Genomic DNA, 25,440 nt, shown 5'->3' with positions numbered 1-25,440 from the left:
CTTAAGATAATTGTTGGTTTCGGGGAGTTTATATCATCAATTCTGTCGATGAAGCAATTTCCCAATCATAGCAATGTCTTTCGACAAATGAAGGTAATAAGAGGAAAGCTTCTTAATCAGCGGAGAAAAACCTTGGGCGCTTCCGTGCAATCATGCTCACATCCCCCATTGTCCTAAGGCCCCATTAGAAATCAATTGGCTGGGTCACTTATGAACATGTACGAGTTTTAACCATCGAGGTGCCAAACCAAAATATCTCGAGATAAAGCAAGGTTTGTCTAAGGACGAGGATGCACCAATTCAGTATTTGCCTGAGCTATTTTCTTTTTTCTTAGCCAGCTTGTTGTAATATGTGTTTTGACTTGTATCGCCATACAATAAGTACTCACATCATTTGCCTCTAAAATGCAAATGGAGCTGGCGATTGTCTCCTGACACCAATTGAGCAACTGGGCCCAAGCTAAGAATTATTAGAACACTGAAAGAGTCAGAAAATGACAATTATTCCCTCAATTTAACCATCTGATTGTGATACCTTTGTAACCACATTATGGAGAAAATATCTGAATGGGCAGTTAATCACCAAAGGTAATTAGATAAATGATAATCATGAAACCGACGACTGGCCCACGAGGTGACAAAAGTTCCAACGATATCATGATCACACGACTCATTCTACTCGAATGGGCAAAATAAAAAACAATTAACGACACAATAGCGTTGAAGTTGGATCGACTTTCGCTATGTCTATGATCTGATATGCACCATTCTGCGGCCTTTGGTAAACTAATTATAGTTCAGTCACCGAACTACAAAGCCCCGCCGCCTTAAACCATATAGATTTTCCGATGTTCAATGACAAAGTCGGGCGTAGGAAGTTGATGCTCTCTCACATTATCTCAGTCAAAGGCTAACAATTCATTAAGTAGATTATCACCTTTCTGGTCATGAAGGAGCGGATCTTTAATTCACTCAAAGCGTGTGAAGTAAAGATATGATATGTCCGCAACAGTTCTAGCTTTGATGTGGGCTGGTGGGGAAAGACCAACACGACATACGATTACAATTGAGCAGAGCTCGCTAACAGAAGGTTGTTTCCCAGAGCTTGTCATTTCTTCCCAAGCAGGGCGAAGCTTTTCTTGACCTCAAGATGGCTTCCTTCTATACTGCTCATCCCCTCCGCCTTCACCACACTGACCCGCTGTTGTTTCAGACTCACATCGGATCACAACTTCAACCAACGAACCTCTACTCACCACCCTCCTCAATTCACAACACAATTTTTTTCAAACAAACAATATTGAACACAATGCCTCAGGCAGAAATTAGTGGTAACATCCGAAGTACCTCCTCGGCAAATCTACCCTCAAAAACATCAAAGTGAGGAGAGCTAATGAGCATGCCACTTATTTGTATATTCAGGCCCTCCACGATCAGGAAGATGTAACCACAGAAGAAAGCTTACCAGCACAAAACAAACAAAGCTGAACGTGGGCTTAACCTTAAGGGCGGAACTAACACTTGCTTAAAATCACCAGCAAAACCTTAGGATTTTTACACCCTTTGAAGAAGATTTTCGCCAAGTGCACCTGTCAGTGTGTGTGCCAATCCACAAGGATGGTAAACCTCTCTCTGTTGATCCAGCTGCCTTGTAAAGTGAGGATGAAAGCTTCTCCCAATTACCTGATGGGAGCTTATCCAACCCTGGGTTTTCGTACCAACGCTGTCCCCAAGGTGTATTATCTTCTTAAAACCCATGACATTTCCGAATCACAGCTTTGTATTATCGCAAGTAATTGAAGGTGTGACTGAGCTTGTTTTTCTGTCATAGGATACATTACTCTAATCCGTTGTGGCATCAAGAGAATTTTGCTTTCGCACACACTAAAGTCGCTCATGTTTTTTTCAGTTAGTAAAATACCGAAAAACACAGCAATTTTTAATTTCTTCATACATTGAACTTGAGGCATACCGGATAGTACTTCTAAAGCTGTGAAGCTGAATCCAAGTAGAGTTGCATTGAAGACAACTAAGTCACCAGGACCTCAGACTTCATGGAGCATCTGGAAATGAACCTCTCTGCTCACTAAGGTGTCGCATTGGTGGAGTGTGGCACCTTCTTCTGATTAAAATTCGAAGTTGAGATTGGTTGATGATATTTTAATTGATATTTCAGTATACATGTACACAGAAGTGTATGACAGTCATACACTGCTGTCATACACTGCTGGGTTACAGGAAAATTCGTCCCCGGATAATTCGTCCCCGGAAAATTCGTCCCCGCAAATTCGTCCCCGGATAATTCGTCCCCAAGGAAAATTCGTCCCCGGATAATTCATCCCCGAGGATGATTCGTCCCCTAGAAAAATTCGTTCCCGAGGATAATTCGTCCCCGAGGATAATTCGTCCCCGGATAATTCGTCCCCTAGGAAAATTTGTCCCCGAGAATAATTCGTCCCCAGAAAATTTTACAAAGTTAAAAGTTTCTGACTTTACTAACTAAGACCCTTAAGTCTTGTCGAATGGACTGTAGTAATAACTACTACTTTCGATTTTTCTCATTCAGTGTAACATCTCTCTTTCCTACCCTACTAGCTAGTTTCCTACCCCACTATTTTTATAGTAGGTAGAGGTAGGCAGGCAAAATATTTTATTGAAGAATTTAGAGCTTTTCTTTCATTCTGACCAGTAAAAATACTTATCTGAAGAAAAAAAAAATTATTTCGCCTGCCTACCTCTACCTACTATGAAAAAAGTGGAGTAGGTAACTAGCTAGTAGGGTAATAATAGAGATACAACACTGAATGAGAAAAGTCGAAAGGAGTAGGTAGTAGTTATTACTAGAAAGTAATGTCAGAAACTTTCAACTTTTGTTAAATTTTCCGGGGACGAATTATCCTCGGGGACGTATATTCCGGGGACGAATTTTCCTCGGGGACGAATTTTCCTCAGGGACGAATTTTCCAGGGACAAATTATCCGCGGGGACGAATTATCTGGGGACGAATTTTCCTCGGGGACGAATTTTCCAGGGACGAATTTTCCTTGGGGACGAATTTTCCAGGGACGAATTTTCCTAGGGGACGAATTTTCCGGGGACGAGTTTTCTGGGGACGAATTATCCGGGGACGAATTTTCCTAGAGCCACACTGCTGGTATAGTAGAACCTCTCTTTTGAGGCACACTCGGGACTGATAAGCACTGTCCTTAATAGAGAGGTGTCACTAACGGACATTGAGCTATACGAGATATATAGATCTCGAAAAACATGCATACCTGTAGTTCGAATTGGTCAGTAAACTTCACCGCATGCGGTAACTTGAAAGTTTCAGCTTACAACGATCACCGAGCAGATCAACCTGGCTCAAAGTTTCCGTTGAGTCAGACAGAACAAGAAGAACAGGCCATGCATGTTCTCATCTTGTTTGATGTCTGCCCTGTCTAAGTGTACAAGTATTAACTGTCAGATACCATTTCTGATCAACAGCAAAAATCCTTTCAAGTTTTATCGTCGAGATCTTTAGCAAGCCACATACAAGTCACTTTTTGTTTGATGCCACGGAAATGTGCACTTGGCCAAGTCTACTCATTTTTAATATCCTATTGATGTCTTCCCCGCTCCCACTAATAGTAATACTTATACTAATGGCAAAATCTGAATGACTAACTATTTATCTCTGAAAACAGCAGGAAAACTGAAATATCACCGCAGTGTTTATAGCCAGGGCCATTAGGCATTGCCTGAACTGCAGTGGGCACTTGGACCATTTAACTCACGGGAGACTGAATTACAATAGCGGCATGGCCTCTGTGTAAAAATATGAACCGCCAAGGCTATTTTGATCATGAGCTATAAACTTGGTGTACAAGGGAACTGTCCAAGCTCTGCCATGCCTGTGTAGAGCTATTCCAATGAATTGGGTGTAGGAGCTCCTGGCCATTTTGATGGCATGGACTTTCATTCACAAACTGCACTGTACTATGTAGAGAAACTGTGCTATAGCTAGAGAAGACACAACCAAGGAGGTTGTTGTGTGTGTGGGGGGTGGGTCACCGTAACACACTCATGATTTTGTCACCAGAATAGAACCAATATAAGTCCTTATCAGAGATGTAAACAATCGTCTCCTTTGAACTTTAATTTACAAAGAAGGTGCGAATATTTCTTTGAACTGGGTAAACAGCCAGTTCTAATCAGCAGGTCAACATACAATCTCTTGTTTGCCAAGAAGATCAATGTTAATACAAACATGTACGCATGAAGGCCTTCTTTTTCGCTGAGTTTTCAGTCCAAGTCTGGTACTCTAAAGTACAACATAGCTTTGTCTGTCACAGTTTGAATAACTACCATGCCCCCCCCCCCTTGCCAAAAGCCCCAATGAAACTTCGTTTCTATATATGCCAATCATCCTGTGGTTTGAAAGCAGATAGTGTGATATCTTGAAAGGAAAGTATAGTATCTGAGAGATGATTCTACAGTGAGAATATCAGGCTCAAGGCAATTAATTGATCAACGATCTTCAAACCAAAAATATTACAATTTCACAGAATTCATTGTTTTCATTCTTGATCACTGAAAATGTGTGAATGAGCTAAATCAAAGAAGTATTTCTACTTTGATCATCCTGACATGACCATGATATTCCTGTTGTATCTATTTCAGCCTTGCAGGATTGATTATTTGAGTTTGATTAGAGGACAAAAGACATGAAAGCCCACAATTAGTGGATTATAGCCTATGTTTGTCCAAAGGAAAATGATATAAATCCTTTATTTCATGACCATAATAATGTCAACAACAGATCATATCCCTGACCTTTTTTGAATCCCAGCGCCTAAACTGTTGGGCTGAGGCAAATTCAAATGAGTAAAAGAAATTAAACCATTTTAGAATTAATGGTATGTTTTTTTTCATTTCTCAAGGATTAAAAGTGAATGGCATGAAAACCTCAATGACCACGTAATACAAATTACAGGTACTGCACAGTATACAAATATATAGCAATTTGTTTGCCATGCATACAACTATGTACACAACAATGCGTGTTTCCTGGATCGAAGGTAAAATCTATTTTCTTGGAAGAATGTCTTTGTAGTTTGGCACAATAATTATGTGTACACAGCACAAGGCCAAAAGCGGCATTTTTCAAACAATGTGTAGGCAGGCATATGCATACATAGCACCAAAGCATTGAGCAGTGTACATAGCTAGGCCAATGCCACTTAGATTGTGAGCAAGGGTTGGTTTGGTAATTAAATGTGAAATGTAGGATTGGCGGCTCACATTGACATGCATGAGGAATTGCCTAAACCCACCACTTCTCTCGAATATTTTGGGATGAAATACTTGGCATGAACTGGGGTCGGTAATTCAAACTGGTAGGCGGAGGTGTTCTGTTAGCAAAGCCTCCGACTCACAATCTAATGGATCTGGGTTCAAACCCGGTCGGTGCTTCGTCCTCGCACTCAATCTGGACCTGTGAGCTCATGCATCACAGCCGGAGTCCTTCTCCACTGGTTTTTCATCCCAGAGCAGTATTCATCATGGGAAGTTAGTTGGATTTGTCAGTTCAATGAAAAGAATGCAACATCAGTCAAAGTTTCTCCATCCATCAAAGAACTGCACCAGTCAAACGCTAAAGAAAATTGATGGCACTTGAGTGTATGTTCTGAGTGGTTTACTGAAACAGGTGAATCAGTGAAATGAGTGCATTTACCCCGCAGGAAGGGAGGCGCATACACAGCTGCTATGTTAGTAGGTAGTAGCATTGGCCTTGGAACTAATACTACCCTACCAAGCACCAACACAACTTTCGAGAACGAAGGTATATTCACCACAGCAGTTCAATGACCGAAACACTGATTCTGCTTCCCAAGTCCAAAAAGTCTGCTCTATTTGATCCAACCTTGATGCTCATCTAAAGACATCTTGACACACAAGGCTTCGAGAGCACCATGTCCCATCTACGCTCTCTCTCTCAACTCTACTTGTAAAGGTCATATTTGACTTCCGAAATACTAAAACAGAGGAATACTAAAACAGAGCCACAATGCATTTCCTTCTGCACAACCATGTAGGGCCCAAATATGCAAAACATGAGCAATCCACACTGATCTTACTCCAGTAATACAATACCAACTTCAATTCATGCAACACAGATCACAATACACCCTGTAATATCATCATAATCAAAATGATTTACTGAAAAAGGCATTTATTTCCTCCACAAAATCTATGTGACATTTATGGCAACGTTGAATAAACATTTCACAAGGATCAAAAACCATATCGAGTTCACCGACCCTTGATCGATAATTTTTCATACACGCAGGATCAAGATCAGAAGACTCTTAGTCTCTGAAGGGAATAAATTGTCTGGCCTCCCCATTCATATTACAAAGTATGAAACAGAATCAATTTTTTGCTCTCAGGTTATCGCATAGAATGTTTGATGGAGAAAACTAGGCCAGGACTCTGATGCAATATGAGCATCTGTCTTGGGTTTGCTGTCCTGGGCAGCAGCTAGTCCTTCTTTTCTAAAGACCTAGAGATTGACTGGTTATTACAGAGATGCCGGGCAAGTGGTGTTTTGGACGTCCTCCGAAGAACCCCCTTCGACGGCCCTAACAAAACCAGTGGTGATGCCATCGGTGAAACAATGACAGTAGTGAAGTGTGGCGACGTTGACTAAGACGTTATTCATACATGGCACACTTCGTTGGTTCTGGCAGTCAGGGTCAAGGATATCAACTGATCTGTCAAATGACGTCACTGCATGGCCTCTATAGAGCTAAGGTAGGGTGCACATGAAGAGAAATGATGCGGCGGGGGGGGGGGGACAGACGAGCGACCACTTCAAATCAGGAGGAAAACCTCCCTCAAACACATATCAACTAAGTTCGATGAAGCAATTACACCACATTTCTCTAGTCTGCGTGTTTTTTTCTCCAACTTCAACCCATTTCTGACAGTTCCCCGATGACTGTCAAGTCACATCCATTAAGTTGGCAAAACTTCAAGCATCCCACACAAACGGAATGTATTCCCTTTGTAGTTCTGCTTTGAGAAAAACCTCCAATTCTCTACTACTGTAAGGCTTCATAATAGAGAAGTAAGAACCATTCCCTTGACAATAGGTATGAGATGCATTACCATTTTATTGAAATATCAAAAATATGAGAAAGGTACTAGTAGCGTACCAGCCTTTGGTAGCCTCTCGTGAAGAACTTCCAAAAGATTGTCTTCAAACAGCACAGCAGTTATTTAAAAGAGCATCATCAGTTGTCCAATATTTCCAGTCCATGGCAAGTAAGCAAATCATGCTTTTGCAGGAGACTGGCCAAGGTTATCTTACCGAGCCAATTTCTGCTGCATGCACTAGGCATTTAATGCTCACAGCATTGCTGCATAACTTCCTTTGCAATCAAGGGATCCACATAGAGCACTACCCTGAGTTCCCACAGGGGTCTACAGCCCACTTTCTGCAGCATGCACTGGCGCAGTAACGCTCACAGAGCATTGCTGCATAGCCACTTTCCTTCACAAGGGATCCACCTTCCCGTGATCAAAGGACACACGCAGCGGACTCACAAACTTACAAGTATATTGATTTCTCATTGGCTCCAACATCAAACGGATGAAAATAGACATAATTTGTTCATTCAGCTCCTCAAATAAAAATGGCTCCTTTGTTCCCTGGTGTCTGTTTCATCATATCGCTGTGTAAACCGGGAGTGATCAGGGGCCATTATCTTACGATCTTGGAGAGGGACACACTAGCCAACTACCTCAGGGTCTTCTTTAACATAGTCGAATAGTTGAACGACAAAGGTTTGTCCATGCTCATTATGACCCTTTGCAGGACAGTGAGTTATGTTACATAGCACACTCACGTTTGACAGCGGTGGCAGAGGGGCAACCTGGACCCTGCAGCCTGGACAGGTCGTAAACAACTATGTCAGAACCTGACATCCTGTGTCCAATCCATGGAACTTTTCTTTGAAGCTCCAAGAGCCAATATAACCAACTTCAGCAAGCGGCACGTTTTTCATCGTCACCTCCAACATCTCTGTTTAGCATCCTTGACTCGGGTCGTTCAGTGCAGGTACACAGTTGGCGTGCCACAAACAAAATGCCAATAAATCAAATTTAACGAATGCTGCACTACAAAGAAGAATCAGCAGAAATTTCCAGTGAGATAACTTCACAGCAATAAAAGACATCGATAATGCCATACCAAATAATCGGCCCCGATTGTCAATGTTCATTACGCATGTAATGTGCTCGATTTTCGATAATCTTCAAAAGTGGCACTAGAAATCTGATCGCCTTATTCAAAGGAAAGTGGCCGAACTGCCTATTGGCATTTGCAATTTGACTTCAATACATTTTTCTCATTAGTCACTGAGAATTTCTTGTTTGAAATCCTGCCTAGTTGAGAAGTGTTCTGTAATTTCGATCCGTGTACGTTTGGGGAGTACCGACCATGAAAACTTCAAAGTTGCGACAACACTAGCCGCGGCTCACCATATATTGTGTGCATTGTAATAGCATCAAAGGCATGATAGTATTTTGTTGAGCCATTAGATGGAAAAACGTTGTCTCTATCTCCACACAGAACATCAAGCATCTTTTGATTTTTTCACAATGTTCTAAGAGTTGTAAGGAAAGCACAGCCTAAGATGGTGTCTATTCATAGAACTAGACACAATAGATAAGTTACTATCTGGGATTTCACCAAAGGAAAGCCGAGACTGGAAACATGCACACATGTATATCTTGGGGCAATCTTGCCAGGCATCATGCTACACCACAACGATATCAGAGGGAGTCACTCCAAACTACATAGAGAGTACAGGCACAAACAGTGTCGTACTTGGCATGCACAAAGCATGAGGTAGTTGGTAGTGTCAAGTCCACTCGTTAGAGAAACTTGTCATCTCTGTGAACCTCCTTCAAGGGTGTCCTGTTTCCTCCTACACAACATTACAAATCAACTCATGTTTAAGTGGCCATCATTGGGCAGATCTGTGTTTTTATCCCAGCTTTGTGACCAGCATTATCATGCATGCCTTCACCCTGGATTTACGACTTTCCTAACCTGGTTGACTGAACCAAGCTGTATTGTCTTGGTCATGACTCTCACATGCTAGTGTCTGTAACAATCTATTCACACAGACATGCCTTTGGACTTTCTGTAAGTTCAAAGTTTGTAACTTAATCTCGCACTTCCAACAGATCCAGTGCAATTGTGCATTTTAATGATCAGTGGAGTACATAATTGCAGGAGATGAGAAGGTCACATGTACTGAACAGGGTGAGACACCTGCAACTTCAACCAAAGAGTATAGGGCAGCCACAACCAGGATTGCTAGATTGTAAGCCAAGTTGATATCAAACCATGGTCTTCAGCACCACTCCTGGTCTTCATTCTGATTAGAAGACCATGATGTCTTTTGGGCAGTTTTGTACCTGTCCCCTTCATTTTCACATAGAACTTTCAGCTAACGGGACGGCCTGAGTTGCTTTTACAACCAATGACGACATGAATGTTAACTATTCCTGGTGTTACTCTACTTGTGGTATGAAGACCATGCTGGACAGTCACATCCTACATCCTTGGGCAAGATACTTGCCTACCTTGTCTTTTTAAAATAATTGCTCATAAATCTGGTCCTACTGCTTTATTAGCTTCAAAAACCAAACTTCTGATAAAAACCTGCTGGCACTCCACAGGCACACCTTTCCGTAAGAACTACCTCAGCAGCAACGTCAAAAAGGTTAACACACCCTTAACTTGGAACAGAAATGATGAGGATAGTTAGTGAATAAATAGGTTCATTTGGACGTTCTCATGCCAATTGGTGCATCGGTGACCAGTGTTTCACGATTATTGGTATCATTTTCTCCCAAGAAGTGAGAAGCCTCCCTATCAGCGATCATTAGTCGAAGTGGATGTCACATTTCTCATCCTTCACGCTGCCTTACTTCGACAGCACGTCTCAAATTACGGACCGCTCCAAGTCACCAGGGAGGTTTCCTCATATAATTTGATGACTATACTTTAACATCATTACCCTTCTATAATGGCCCAGGGGCTAACAAACGAAAATTACTTTCAAAACTGTGATGTAAAATTGATGTTATATTTGACAATTATCTGACAAATGTCAGGTTACTATGGCAATAGAGAAGAATATTCTGAATTTTAGTGGCATGATTAGATTTCTGTCACTACTTGTTCTCACAAAAACAATCTTAATAACCCCCATTTGTAATCCCGAGACACAGTAAACATTGGCATCGCAGACTGCGAGACTAGAAACTCCAATAGGAAGATAGATCTTCACAGCTAGAACATGCATGGCTTCATTTGGTTCTCTACACAAACAACCCCCTCCTTGCCCCCCCCCTTGAAAGCTAGCTCTTCAAAGTTTAATGTAGAGAGCTTTGTCACTCACAATGAGGCTCTAAGGCACATCGTCCTGGACAACTGGTCCCCATCATTGTCCCCTCCAGACGGAAACCCTGTCCAAGAACAGGGCCAAAGGTCATAGGGGAAGAATTTGCTGTCCCCTTACCTCTCAGTCAACATTTTTGTAAAGATTTAATCCAACCAAGTTCACCTCTACTCTAATTATTTCCATTTATCAATTAATCCAGTCCAAAGCATCCAAGACCCCATGCTCAACGGTCATTTCGAAGCAAAAATGCAACCTGATGTGAGTTCACTCCACATTCAAGTCGGCCAGAATCAGCACTCCTTGTTGCTGACCACCCTGGCCACCTTGAAATGAAAACGAACGATACGTACCCTGATACTCCTTCGTTGACTTTTCTAGCACCACTGAACTGGGCACGCGAAAGACTTGTTGCTAATAACGCTCCTTTCGTCAAGGCAGTAGTCACTTTTGCATTGATATCCGCTTGTTGTAACTCTGAATCCTCATGAACTGTGGGTAATATTCCTGAAAGCGGTCGCACACTATTCGAACCACTTGAACTAGCAGTCGTACTGGTCTTTGGGCTCTCACCACCGTTTTGTACATATTGCACATATAACTCCGACTTAAGAAATGATGGGTAGAGCGTGTTTTTCATTTGGTCTTCGATTTCTGTTTGAGCATCATCGAATATCATTTGATCCAGTTGCTCCTTTTTACTGATTTTGTCCACGATTGCTTTCTTGGTGTCAGCCTTAATGGCTATTGTCGTTTCACCTCGTATATAATTCCGATAGATCAATTTTATTAACTGGTGGATTTTCTGAACATCATTCGGAGGCACATTATTTTTAAATCCCTGACAAGCAAACCAAAAATCTAACGTGTTCGCACAATTTTCAGTACACAAAAACTGCTTGAACAATTTCACACCATCACTATCCTCTAATAGAAATGTCAGATTCTCAGCCCATTTGAGGTAGGAAGGAGTACTATTTTCAGTGAACTGGGGGGAATTTGAGCAACTCCCTTCAGGTTCAAAACCCAGCGGGGCATCATCATCACACAAAATCACCCCCTTTAAACTTGACTGCCGCGGAGTCGCCGCGGGCGAATGACTAACTTCACTCATCCTTTTTCCTGAACTTCTACTAGATCCTCGACTTTTTAACGAATTGTAACTCCGCGTGGAGTTACCACTATTACTCCCGTGACTCCCGTGATCATTCTCTTCCCCAGGAACCGGGGGTCTAGGAGCATCCTCAGCGAATGTACCCCCAGCATCGTTCAGAAACTGTGGCGCCTCAATACTCATGGCTAATGCTGTGCCTGAGAACTCTCAGATTGCACCACACAGCACACCATCGGTTCACCAATTCTGCACGAAACATCAACTGGCCATCTGAAAGATAAGAAAGAATGATTTCAAATGTGAAAAATATCATACAACTACTTTTAATTCAAACTAATAACAATGCGTTATTCTACTTCAGTGCTATCACACTCAGTCACTGATAAACGGATTGGCATACACTCTCTTAGTTAAGATGCTGTTAAGATGCTGTCCATTTGAAGAAACAAACATCATTTAAGGGTGGTTTCCTGCAAATACGACACAAAGATCCCCATTTTTCTAGCAAGGACTCTCATCCATAATCAAACAATGTCCCAAAACTGGTGTTCTGGAAGACCTTTTGATTTCTTGATTGCATTTCTACAAGCCAGTCATTGCATGTCCATCCAAATCACACCAGTATAAAACTCAAATTGATGGCTTTGGTCATCCTTTGATGTCCGGACCCCAGAAGCCAGTTCAATAACTAAATGACCAAGTTGACCACTAGTTGTTCTCAAAACAGGTGAAATCTCCCAATGGGTGCCTGAAGTCACACATGATTACCACAGCCAAGCACCCATCTTGATATCAAAAGACTATTGATTCCAGTGACCATATCACCACTGATAGCAAACATCCGACACCCTATCATGGTGTGACCGCTACCCTTGTACTGTGTATATATGTCCCCAAGCATGACACCAAATACACAGATGACCATCTCGGGCACATCTTTTGTCAACTTATTATCTTGACCACAAAGGCTGTGATGTGGCAAACCTAACACCACGCTAAGACAGTTAGTGTGTCGATTGCCTAAGGGAGGCTGGCCAGTGTACTCTCCAGACACCACACACTGATGAACTCATCATATTTACGTTTGCTTCAAATTAGGCGTGAAAAGACCAGAAACCGTACACCAGTGATGAACGCCTTTGATCTTTGTTAATATCGAGACTGACCAGTGGAGTGGCATTTGCCATAACTTTAATCAGCCATATGCAGTCTTGAGGAGCACAATCTTATCAAGGCGTCTCAAGCTCCTCTAATGTGCTGAATATGTTGGTTCATGTTTCTTCAAGCCAAACTGTATAAGGTTAGCAATGATTAGGGATCAAAGCCTTGATGTTACTCAGAGATGTACAACAAAACTCTGCGTTAACAAATTAACATGAACTTTGGTCAGAAAGAGCAATGACTGATTAGCCTGGGGATCAGGCAAGGGATATTATTGCACCTCATGAATGAGGATCAAACAAGATTAGATACAGAAGGAAACTGTAAAAAATGGCCACCACGGAAATGGGATGGACATAATCTTGAGCATCAAAGAGCGCAATTGGACAATCATTTTGGCGCAATCTTGATTCTAGCTCCAATTCTAAGTTACAAGATCTGCCTGTGAAAGGAAAGACACACCCCATCCCCATCACCCCAAACATTGGAGACAATTAATATACTAGCCATAAATATAAATTCCGACACATTGTGCTCAATTGCTCAACACCACATTCTTTCTCATGCAACAGTTCAAAGCATAATTCAATTTCAGCTTCCTATCTGCTAGAGTCAGGCTAAAAAACTATACTCATTTATCAACAATTCTTTGCACAAGGTTGATATGTACATAGCTCTTCATCGCATAAATGAAAGATAACCTAACTTTACCATCAAACAGTAAATACCCGTAAAAGTTATCTAAGTTCATATCACTGAAGAGCTATAAAGTATGGAGCACAAGTATAGTATGTTTGTGATTTCTTCACCAAAGAATGGGATAGGGAACAAAGCATGCCATTCAAAATTGGTATTCTTCATCACTCCAAAACAACTTCTATGCATGTACTATGATGGAAATTGGCCAATAACTGAGTTGAGTAGCACATTGGTGAGAGTATCCCTTTTTGATCAGCCACTGTTTAACAGGTTTCAAACTTTTCCAAAGGATGTTTCTGCACCTAAAAGATTTCTTTGAGATGTTAGGAAAGCAGTGCCTACCGTACTGGTATTAATTGATTCTTTCTGCTGGGGTAGTTCTGCATAACCTCAGGTCAAAATGATGTTGCTACTATGCTAGGGAAGGCCTTCTGTTCACCTTACAAATCAGCAAGTGACCAATCATGTATTGGATAAGGGGAGCCAAGTCAGAAATCAACTCACCAACTCCGATAACAAAACTATTAAAAAATAAGTTCGATATATAGAGGAAGAGCAGGCTTTCAAATCAAAAGCCAAGAAGACTTGAAGAGACAATGGGGGATTTTAGATTTATGGAGAACTGGTCCAAGAACTACCTATGACCTGTCTGATGTAAATGTCCCACTCGCAATTACATGTGTAGAGCATACTTGTACCCTGAATTTTTGATAGGGCCCCCCCTCCAGTGAGTACAACATTCTCAAATCTCCACCCTTTTGCTGGCTTCACTTTTAATTATCCCTACCACTATATACCCCTTCTGACAGCTGGTCACATTTGCATACGCAGCATCTGGTAATAATGCACGTCCCTTCACTGGAGTTTGGTATCGGGAATAACGGAGAGTTGAAAATAAGGGGTGAACGCCGGATGGCAGGTATCTTGTGAAGTATGCCTGTGAGCGAATTGTGAGGCTGGACTGGAGGCCCTGGGCGGTCATGTTTTGCCAACCGTATATATTCTACCCAGTTTTACTCACTAGGGCCTACTGGGATTACAACAAACCTCGCCAACACAACACACAAAGTTAGCCAAAACTTAAAGCCGAGATCCCTAGAATGTCCCCAAAAAATTCGAGGTAGTTAGTGCATTTACACTACATTATACAGGAGAAGTCACACATGCAAGAAATGCCAAAAATACCTCATCCAAAAACAGCGATCCTAAACTCACATATACTGCGAAATCCAGCTTCAAAAAACGCACTCACTTGACGGATGCATGTATAACAATCCCTCATCCCCCACTTCTACAAGTTCCCCCACAAGGCAAACTTTATTCCTTTGATCTTTGTGATTTGCGAGCATGCACGCTCCATACATAAAAGCATACCGAACTAACGCACTACAGTGTATACCGCTATGTGTAGGCAACCAACTGAAAAGTGCTCAAAAATGTTCAACTTTAGGCGTCGCCTGCGCGGCGTAGGAACACCGAAATGCTAAAGTAAAACATTGATTCAACCAAAAATACCTTGTAGTTTTTATACATACCGATATTATAAATCATGGTTCAAAGATAATAGAGTAGTGGTATTGGTTTTTAGCGCCAGCCCTCACAGCGAACATGACATGCACGAGGACGCCATCATTTTATGCAAATCAGTGGGCTCCGTACGGGAGGCCAATAAGATAAAAGTGGGAAACTTCTTAACGCGTTTTTATCCTGTTTGGATTGTTTTTCGCTTATTTCCCGATGGTTTTCAGACTAAATAGGTATTGATAGAACAAGTACATTAATCACCAATGTGAAATCATAAATGAAAGGCTCTCCGTCACTAAGAACTTGCGCTTCAGTTGAGGGATCTCTTGACATGCCCTTCAGGACCCTCAGCCTCACTTTGGCCATTTACAGTGAATCTGTCAAACACTAAGAAAGTTCAAAGATAGACCATCTTTTCTTCTTCAATGGATAGATCGATAGAGCAAAATGAAGACATTATGGTCAAAGTGCAGAAGATCTTCTGTTTGCTAAGGTGGCAAAAACTTTTGAGAACTTGTGGTTGAAGTGTTTGAAAAGAGGAGGAACACTCATTCAGTGGATTAACCCCTTCCTCACCACCCTCCACAAAACAACAAGATAATTGAGACTGAATCCCGGAGATTGACATCCTGAGATCAGGCCTATTTAAAACCACTGGTTATATCAGGATGGGAGATTGAATGGGAATGATGAAATCAATTGGAATGTTATAGGGCAAAAATCATTACTATAGAGACAAAACCTACAATTAGGCCTACCAGTGAGTACCAGTGTTGGCCTGACCAGAAACACTGATATTAGGCTACATGGCACCAGAACACTATATGCAAACTTTTTCAGAGGACATTATCAAGTTGGTCCTAGTGTCAAGAGGGCTCAAAAACTCTGCAAAAACTTACTTGTCCAACAGTAATCTGATAATTATCAAGATGCCTGGATGTCTTGTTCTGAAGTTGCCTTCCTAACAACAAGTAACAAAGATCAGACACAACCCAACCTTTTCCTCCAACCAAGAAAACATCACATCACTAAACTATAATGGATCAGGATAGGGCCAGCATGGTCATAAAATGGCCTATAAAAGATTATGACCAAGGTACCAAGCTCAAGAGAGTTTTATATCATGATGATTGTGTGAGCACAGTGTTCAGTGGTGTAGATCCGAGCATGAATGGCACAGAGTCACTGTTTGGTCCTGTCAAAAGTTCAATGGATGGCATGGTAGGCCTTTCAAATGAATGTATGCTCTCCATGGTTTAACAACCATAGAAATAATCTAATGGAATCCTGGAGGAGAAAATAAGCAAAACAAGCAAATCTAGTTTCCATGCCATGCCAAGGCCCACCTCATAAAATTCCCCCATAGCTTGAAGGTTTAATTATAGTAGATCGTCTGATAAATGCCTCTCTTTTCCCCATATCCGCTTTAGAATCGGAAAACAAACCTTTTCCCGTCCCCTTACCTTCAAAATTCACTGCTTAGATCCGTGTACACATCGTATTTAAGTAGAACTCGCTTAGTAAAAACTAGTTGGACGTATGTAAAGTTCTAGCATATAAACATCAAAGCCACATGCCGGCCGCCGACAGTGTTGAACTAGTGACGTCCTTCTCTCAGAAGTCACCGCGCCAATCAGAGTGGGGCTAGACTCAATAAAGCAAGAGAAATGGGTTTCCTCTTTCCATTTTTGAAGGGGTGTCTATGAGAGTAATTACTATCGAAAGCACCTCTATATTCCCTAAATTGTGTCTGAATTGATATCTTGAATGATTTGTGAGTTTACCTCTAATATTTTTCCGCGAACACCTTAGATGTACTCGTGGTTAGGATAGAATATCTCACTACCTGCCCACCCTTTCTTAGGGCAAACCATTACAAACTTCTCCGTACAGGTAGAAGTAGATTTTGATGAGAGATTATTCTAAAGATTTACATACTTCGACAATCACAATAACACTCGGGGATCAAGATAGTTCGATAGCATGCATGGGCGCGGGTCTTTACGTATGGCCGAGTTATGTATTGTGCTGTAATTTCAGTAGTGCGCGGTGTCGACGTTTTGTATGCCGGATACACAGCGGCCCATGGAGGGGAAACAATTTGGCAGCCCACTCTATTCTATTCTTAGCGTTAATACAATGTCCAAGAGAAGCCCGCCTTCTCATTTTCTTGCCACTGCTGCACCAAAAGATGTTGAGCACCGAAGCGTGAACGCGGCTGGATGCGTCGCCTCTCATTCACCCCTGCGCGGCAGTCGATGTTCCGACTGGGCCACCTTACATTTTGATGGTGTGGAGTCTCAGAAAGTGTATCTAGCATCCACCCTCATCCGGAACCTCAGACCAACACTCCGACTAGCTCAGTGAGAAGGACACGACTGATTGATTTTCGAGGGTGATCCTCCTTTGATTTATCTTTCTATTTTGATCAGCCCACCATGCTTTGAGTACCATGAAGCTGAACTGATCTAACCTACTTGAGCCAAAACACCATGGCATCTGTTTTTATGTGATTCGGCAATCACGTTTTTGTATGAATTTACACAATCATGTTTTTATGTGATATAAGCAATCAGGATAATGCGTGACAAAGGAACAATTACGTTTTTTTCATGTTGGCCCCGACTGCATGGATCGAGACTTCCACTTGACAATTTTTTAATTGATTTGTCGTCGAAGCCCTCGTCGAAGCCCTCGGCGGGACATTACATCATTGGAATTACTCTAGGTACTGTTTACCTTAATATCTTTGTCGACAACAAAAGACCGACCCGGTAAGCCTTGCTGAATGCTTCGAAGATCAAAGCGGGCAGTTGTAGAGAAAGTCCACAAGCGCGACAACGGAGTGCACATTTAAACAATAGCTAACCCCGGATCAACAGTGGCTAGTAGCGGATTGCACGCACTGAAGCTAGCTAATGCCTTGAAAAACCCGTCGAGAACGCGGAACTCAAGCCAATCTAATCCCCCACTTCAAAGGACACCGCGACCTAAATGAGTTAGTGTTTAGAAAAGGACCATTCATTATACTAGTCCGATCAATGCCAATGGAACCAACCGGCTTTGTTTACCTAATTGTATTTCTTGCTCGTTTGCCTAATATTTGCCTGATATCTGCCGATAATGCCATTGATGAAAGCATTTATATTTTTGCGACTGGCTTCGCGGGCTTCTGGGCCGAAGGCTGGGCGTCAGTGACGTAGCGGAGCGTCACCGTCTGGCCGATCTAGGCGATAAGGGGAGTCACCAAGATCAATACGATTAAAATATTACAGTATGTTTGCATAGTTACAATCGCAATAGTTTTTTATTGTATCCGTATGAAAAAAAAAGAAAATATCAAAGTGACCTTTCCATATGAGAGTCAATGGTCAATAAAAACAGATAAGAGCAGTTTCATGGAATTTGAACGCGTCTATTTTATGAGAATCGCATTTTTCATTGATTTTTAAGCAATATATTTATTACGTTATGTATACAACACTGAGGTAATGTCGCCTCTGCACATCCTTTGTCTTGAGAGTGCCGATTGTGCACGTTTACCGCGATGAAGCGACAGAGTTGCGCTCGGAGATGTTACTTCTGAGCAATGTATTCGCCCGGCGCGGAATTGACAAGGTTGCTATGCTCAAGAAGATGAACGAGATGGCATAACGCGAGATGCGAAATCGCGAGATGAGTTATCATTATTTATTGCCCCAAGAATTTCTGTCTCGCTGGTGTATGACAAGCACCACTTCCGACGCTGCCGTGAACATCTTTATTGGGGCCGAAGACAGTACAATGGCACCTGTGCGGTTTGCGGCAGGCCTCGTACGCTTCCACATTTGGAATATTATTTGCGTATTTGAGTATGTTGTTGCAGAACAAGAGGTGTCGGCTTTTGCTCTTTCGATAGGAGAGTAGAGTAGCTTTAGTATCACGGCAGCTATGGAATCTGAAAATTCAACAGGGAAAAATTGGCCACAACGGAAATGGTTTGTGACAGTTTACGTGAATCGACAAGAAAGCATCCTTATCGAGGGGAATCAGAATAACGATATCTCCCTACTGCAGCCTCGGTCTCATGAATGTCCTCCGAGTCAGCTTCAATATTTGCAGTACATTCTGTGGCGCATGGTACTCTCACCGAGGTTGGCATCTCGCGATTTCGTATTCCGCATCCCGCGGTTTATAATAAGCCAACGAAGATACTGCAATTTCCTTTAACGGGATGAGAAGAGATTGTGAAAAATCGTTCCATTGTTGTTTTAAGTGGACTAACAGCTTTCAGTATTGGTCCGACCAGGTGGCCTTCTAATTATTTATTCATTCGGCTTGTTTGAAGTCCCTCAATAAAGAAAACATAAATTTTTACGCCTGATAATTATTCTGTTGTTAATTAACGCTGTGTTTTGAATGCAAGCATCGCGAACACGCGCGATTGTTACTTGAACGTTGCTACATCGCGCTCGAACCCTTTGATCGTGACTCTGTCAACAGTCATGTGGTTTAACAATTATCGAACTCTAATTGCTTGAGTAAACAACATCGATGGCCAAAGCGTCTTTTGCCCGTATGCGGAAATTTACAAAGCGTACAGCATGATCCGATTTCCCCCTTCATTTGGCGCAAAGGCTCGATGAAACAAAAGTGTTCACACCCGACCCTTGCTTTCAATGATGTGCGGGCATCGGCAACTGGTCTCAGATGCTAGCATCGCACACCAGGGTCAGTTGCAGACTTTTAAAGTCTGCATATGGGGTGTATCACGAGATAACTGCAATCCAACTTCGAAGATGAGATCCGATCGGGTGCGCAAACTCTCTACTGTAGTGTCGACAACGAGTTGCGCATCGAATGACTTTTCTATCGCGAGGACAACTCATTTACGGATTCAGTGCCTGATTTGTAGCTAATTGCATGTTCAATATCGGACAATCTAGTTATAATGATCACAGGCTAACTAACCCAATCTCCCAGAAACACTAAATGCATCTCATTACCAGCAAACCCATCTACGGGATAACCAGCATAACGTCACCTCGTAATTATTCCCAGCGAGGTTTGGGGCTAGAACAGATTACGGGAAGGGTGGGGCGTAATCGGCGTAATCAGAGATGTTTCCTTCGTAAAAGATCAAAGGCAGCCTCATCGCCTTCCCCACCAAAACTGATTTGACCCAAATTAAGAAATGCGCTTCTTGAGCTCGTTTGTTGATGCCCACAGGCGATAGGGCGCAATTAATTATTTTGTGAAAAACAACTCAATTTTCGCATATTGTTTAATGAACGTCGTCGTCTTTCACTCAAGCTCAGTAACATTTTATGAGAGGTAATTTGATTTTGCTGACGAGGGATTTGAGTTAGATTGAAAATGCGGATCGAAAATCGGTGAATCAGTGAATGACTGAGGAAAGCCAAAACGAGAAGAGAGAGGAGATGATGTACATATTCTAACCCCAGGGATGGCAAGAAATCATATGACAAGTCTTGTTTCAAACTGGTTCGTAATCTTCTGATGCATTGCCGGCAATGTAAGAACAATCAGGTTTTTCATTGTCTCGTCCCTCCCACCCGTCTGGTTTCGTTTCGACGTTTGGTCTTCTTGTTTTCGGTTTTTCTGTCCTCAGTATCAGGTATTCACCATGTAAAAATGAGACACATTTTTCCTAAGGGTGGAGACTAGGTCCACAATGTAGAAGCATGGTGCACTACGTTGGGATAGATCTGGATCTGGACACATGGGGCCGAATTTACAAATGGTGTTTAGCTTAAAACAGCGTTTAATGTCTGAATAGACAGAGTCAGGGCCTTGCAGGGTTTCTTCATGAAAACCGCATTAGGCCCTGAAACTGATTATGTAGAATTTACACGCGTCTAACTCTTAAACACCCTTTGTAAATTCGGCCCATTCTGGGCCCCCCTGTAGAGTTTCGTGAGTTTCCTCGTCAGCCTCAGGTAGGCCAATGAATTTTGACAGGACCTCAGTTGGCGCCACCAGAGCTAAAAAAGTGGAACTACGCGATTGCTTAAAATTAAAAATTACCCCGTCTTGCAGGGGGGTGGAAATTTCCCCCACTTCTTAGGGGGGAAACTGGGGACGAGTTAATCCATGAACCCTAAGCATGGTGCTGACGACCGTTGCCGATCACAGCTTATCGTCACATGAACAGCCTTACATACCCAGGACCAATATATACAAATTCTCGCGGCATTACTCCTGTGAGGACGTTTCATGTGCGTACTATGTAGTATCGATAGCCACCGACAGGGGAGCCAGGAGCGGGCTCAGGATACAATTAAATCTGCGATAGGATCCGTGTACATTCTGTTTACATACATTTTCGTGATTTAAAAAAAGTTTCATCAAACTTTGCAGTAGTGTAGTCCTATATCTTGTCAATGTCATAAGTGAATTTGAAGAAGTTCGAATGATTCTAAATTATTTCATTAGCGTTTTCATGAGACATGTCAGAATTTGACACAATACGGGGCGAATATCTAGATAAAGATCGTGTTCTATTTCGAAATCGACCGAAATTCTGTTTGTTGATATATTTTAAAATCAAGCCCAAGATGTCTATACCTTAATTGTCATCTTGTCATCCAGCTTGAGGCTTGCATGGGTACGACCATAATTAGTCAGTGTAATTATTTGGCAATTTTGTGTAGCTGAGCAATTAATGAGGTAATCTCCGTCTATCAATTAACAAACAAGCCCTTACGAAAAAGATCTCAGATTTACAATGCTCACCATGACTTTCCCTTAAAATTTCTTGGCAGAAGTGCTTACAAATTCCTCACCTATAAGCTGGCACAATGTAATCAAAACATGGATTTTCCTACAAAAAAAGAGTGCGAACCAGCGAAGGCAACGTTCGATTAAAAACAACTGTTATTTATTGCTGGCAGGTCCTCCATCAAAGTGGCAACCACACAAAAAAATCTCAACTTGGTTATCTGAAGCTTGTGTGAAACAAAAATGTCGCTCAATTATCTGAACTGTAGTAACTCATACATGCATGTATACTTTTTGCATTTTGATAATAGTTGTTGCCACGCGTCCTATCTCCATGCCACATCAACAATTCCGAGCAAATCCAGCATTATATCATGATAAATGAGCCATTACTTTGTTCTCGGTCGTCTAATCCGATCGCATATGTTGCGTTTCTATTCACGAACGCATAAAAAGTCCCTGGGCACGTGCACCAGAAGCTCATTCGTCAATTGTCGGTCCCTTTGATCTTCCGGACCTCGTCCATAATTAGCCATTTATATTGAGGAGTCACTATAACCTCCATGAACTAGCTGACACGCGCAACTTAAACCAGGCCAACCGCTGCAACTGTAAAAATTCCCACCAGTTAATGAGAAATATTAATGACGGGCGGTGTCTTTGATGTGTGTGACGTCACAGTGTCGTTATCAAAAGCCGCTGCAAATTAATACATTTTTATCTTGCTATTATAAACTATTGAATTTTTAGTTGCGTTCATGTATAAATGGCCGTGGTGCAGTCGCTATTCTCATACTGGTATTTCTGATTTATAGCATTGAAGGCAAGGCAAGGCACAATCGCTGTAGGGAGGAAGCGAGGAAGACCAAAGAAAACGTGGATGGATAACATCAAAGAGCGGACCGACCTCACAACACCTCAACTTATCCGGAAGGCCGAAAACAGATCTACTTGCGCACGCGTCACTGCTGCCAGCTGCCATGGTGCCCCTACGACCTTAGGTCATGGGTCTTAGTAGTGGTAGTAGTAGGCCTACTGTAGTATTGAAAGTGCATTTCATTCAAGAAATAACAGCATTTCATAGGCCTTTACTATCACGATGGACAAATGTGGAAGCTTCAATAAAAGGGGAACATAGGCAAAAGCTATGAGTTCTAATGTGGTCTCGCAGTGAGGTTTTTACTCCCTAGTTTTTGTAACACACAGTATAATATCACAACGTAGTTACAATAAATCAAGGTGATGGCAGCACCAGCCAGCATAGAATTAAAACTTGTAAGCTCGATAGCAGGTTACCTATTCTCCGAGTTATGTAGAGTCCGTTGTACCGTAGTGACCCGCACACCCTGGACAAGAGGTTGAATAGTTGGTGTACATTAAGAGGATATATCAATACATTGGAAACTTCCTAATAAACCTGTGTTAACAGGCGAAATAACTCAAAATGGCATGGAACCAAGGCGGAAACCCAGGCTATGTTAGTATAAATGTATTTTGATAGCTTTTGGTCTCCTCATGTGTTGAAATTAGACACCTGCCAGTGCCACAACCTTCATTAATGAGGTAGAGTAGTTTATAGAGGAAGAAGAAGACATGTACTCACACATACATGAATACATGAGCACTGGTTTAGTCAGTGGTTAACAGGTAACACCCAGCAGGCCCTGTTCTCGATGACACACGCATTAAAACTTGCCTGAGCCACAAATAAATACAAAACTCGAACGTTTCCTGCGCCAGGAGAGCTAGCTGTGGCTGTAAATGCTTCACAAATTTTTCTACTACCCTACTTTTCAGCTCCTCTGAACAGGGATGTGACAGTCGAAAGGGGCATGACTGGGATACATCATAAAATGTACACAAAATCCGAGTCCCATTTCTACCCAACATTCTTACCAACCTGTTTGCGTACACTTTCAGGTGTATTCCTGTACTGCCCAGTACCAGTTGTGTTCTATGCTCAACTTAATGGTTTGCTTTCTCCTCTCTTTTCACTAGAATCCAAGTGCGCCGATGCAAGGTGGTTATGGACAGCCCACAGGTGCAGGCTATGGACAGCCAGCCAGAGCACAGTTTGGGCAGCCAGCTGGTGCAGGCTATGGGCAACCAGCAGGAACAGGGTATGGGCAACCAGCCGGAGCGGGGTATGGACAACCAGCCGGAGCGGGGTACGGACAACCAGCTGGAGGAGGGTACGGGCAACCAGCCGGCTATGGAGGACATGGCGCCCCTCCACCAGCTCAATACCGACCCCCAGGTCAAGGAGGGCAGGGTTTTGCCCCAGCTTCTCGGCCGCCACCACCTGGAGTGGATCCAACTCTCTGGGGTTGGTTTCAGGTAATATGCATATCCGTTGTATTATCATCATCGAGATCATGGCTGATCTACATATTTGGAATCAGTGGACATTTGAACCGGAGAAAACACGGTCAATATTAATTTGTTAACATTTGTCATTGCAGGCGGTTGACCAAGACAATAGTGGTAAAATAACATCAAATGAACTCCAACAGGCATTGCTCAATAACAACTGGAGTCATTTCAATGGGGAGACGTGTCGATTATTGATAGGAATGTTCGACAGGGATAGGTAGGTCATGGGATGTTAGTCTTCTTTTCAACTGCAGCAGAAACAGCTGACCGGTGTGGAAAACGCTGCGGTTTCACAGGCGTTGTTTATTTGCATCAGGTGCTGCACTATCACAGAGGAATACAGTCTATTATAAGTTAGTGTGGGGCTGTGAATAATTCTATGTCTAAAACTATCATCATATTTTATTACAGGTCTGGGACCATTGATGTGCATGAATTCCAGTCTTTATGGCAGTACATCCAACAATGGAAAAGTTGTTTTGATGGGTATGTACTGATGATGTTGAATCTTTTAGTGGCAGGTGCTTTACCGGTTTTTCAGGCTGCTCCCAGGCCAACGACCATGTTTTATCGCCATGGTGATATGACCCGGGTGGCTATTAACTTTGACATGAGTTCTCCCTCCCCTGTCTGTTGTCATGAAATTAGCCCCCAACAAGGTGGCAGGCAACAGGGTTTCTTTCAGGCAAGAGGGGATGAAGATGAAGATTGATAAGTAGAACATCTGATATGTTTATTGGTAACCTGAGTAATGCATTTTCTTTTTAGGTTTGATCGTGATCGTTCAGGAACAATTGATGTCGGAGAACTCTCTCAAGCCTTAACAAGTTTTGGATATCGTTTGTAAGTACATGTACAGGAAAGATTTGTCTAAACATTTTCTCCTGGGGTTGAATAGGGGAGGGGGTTATAGAGTACAAAGTCTGTCCCCTGGCCATCTAATTCATGAAAGGAAAAAACCAAAACTAGCTGTTGAAAAGCTAAATATTTTTGTACCCTGAAGGCAAAGTTAGGACGTTTTGCAGTATCAAGTCAAGGCAATTATCTCAATAAAGATTCCCATTTTCATTTCCAGATCAGTGTAATTTATAGAATATTTCCATTTGAATTTCCAGATCGATGCAATTTTGCCAAATGGTGATCATGACGTTTGACCGACACAGCCAAGGGACTATCAAATTTGATTCCTTCATCCAGTGTTGTACAATGATCAAATCTTTGACGGATAAATTTCGACATTTTGATACGAGCCAAAATGGTGTCATTCAGATTCAATATGAACAGGTAAGCCATAGGTTTTCATTCTAGTGATGGAATTCGGGTTATTTAAAAGGGGAATGCCTCAAGACCATGACGAACGGCACTAGTGTGGTTCACCAAGTTCCTGTG

General features: G+C 42.2%; 2 protein-coding genes across 6 annotated transcripts in view; one reads left to right on the top strand and one right to left on the bottom strand.

Annotated features, from left to right (window-relative positions):
- Positions 1 to 16,521, bottom strand: part of LOC135485252 (axin-1-like) — a 78,666-nt gene extending 62,145 nt beyond the window's left edge. For 2 of the 4 annotated variants that reach the window (XM_064767103.1, XM_064767127.1), the window contains exons 1-2: positions 14,970 to 15,060; positions 10,814 to 11,844 (exon numbers count right to left, since the gene is read on the bottom strand). In XM_064767103.1, the coding sequence (XP_064623173.1) occupies positions 10,814 to 11,757 (944 nt within the window). In that variant the 5' untranslated portion in view covers positions 11,758 to 11,844; positions 14,970 to 15,060. Of the gene's footprint in view, positions 1 to 10,813; positions 11,845 to 14,969; positions 15,061 to 15,857; positions 15,947 to 16,421 lie in introns of those variants that run through there. The other 2 variants (XM_064767111.1, XM_064767119.1) reach the window with 2 other exon arrangements.
- Positions 1 to 25,440, top strand: part of LOC135485280 (programmed cell death protein 6-like) — a 35,034-nt gene that overhangs the window by 8,104 nt on the left and 1,490 nt on the right. Inside the window, exons 2-7 of one of the 2 annotated variants that reach the window (XM_064767138.1) lie at positions 22,494 to 23,155; positions 23,677 to 24,015; positions 24,141 to 24,268; positions 24,463 to 24,537; positions 24,820 to 24,894; positions 25,167 to 25,335. In XM_064767138.1, the coding sequence (XP_064623208.1) occupies positions 23,123 to 23,155; positions 23,677 to 24,015; positions 24,141 to 24,268; positions 24,463 to 24,537; positions 24,820 to 24,894; positions 25,167 to 25,335 (819 nt within the window). In that variant the 5' untranslated portion in view covers positions 22,494 to 23,122. The remainder of the gene's footprint in view (positions 1 to 22,493; positions 23,156 to 23,676; positions 24,016 to 24,140; positions 24,269 to 24,462; positions 24,538 to 24,819; positions 24,895 to 25,166; positions 25,336 to 25,440) is intronic. The other variant, XM_064767147.1, reaches the window with a different exon arrangement.

This window comes from Lineus longissimus, chromosome 1 (assembly GCF_910592395.1).
Source record: "Lineus longissimus chromosome 1, tnLinLong1.2, whole genome shotgun sequence".
In the NCBI taxonomy this organism is placed as follows: Eukaryota; Metazoa; Nemertea; class Pilidiophora; order Heteronemertea; family Lineidae; genus Lineus; species Lineus longissimus.
The sequence above is the reverse complement of the archived record's forward strand: the minus strand, read 5'-3'. Positions and strand labels throughout refer to the sequence as shown.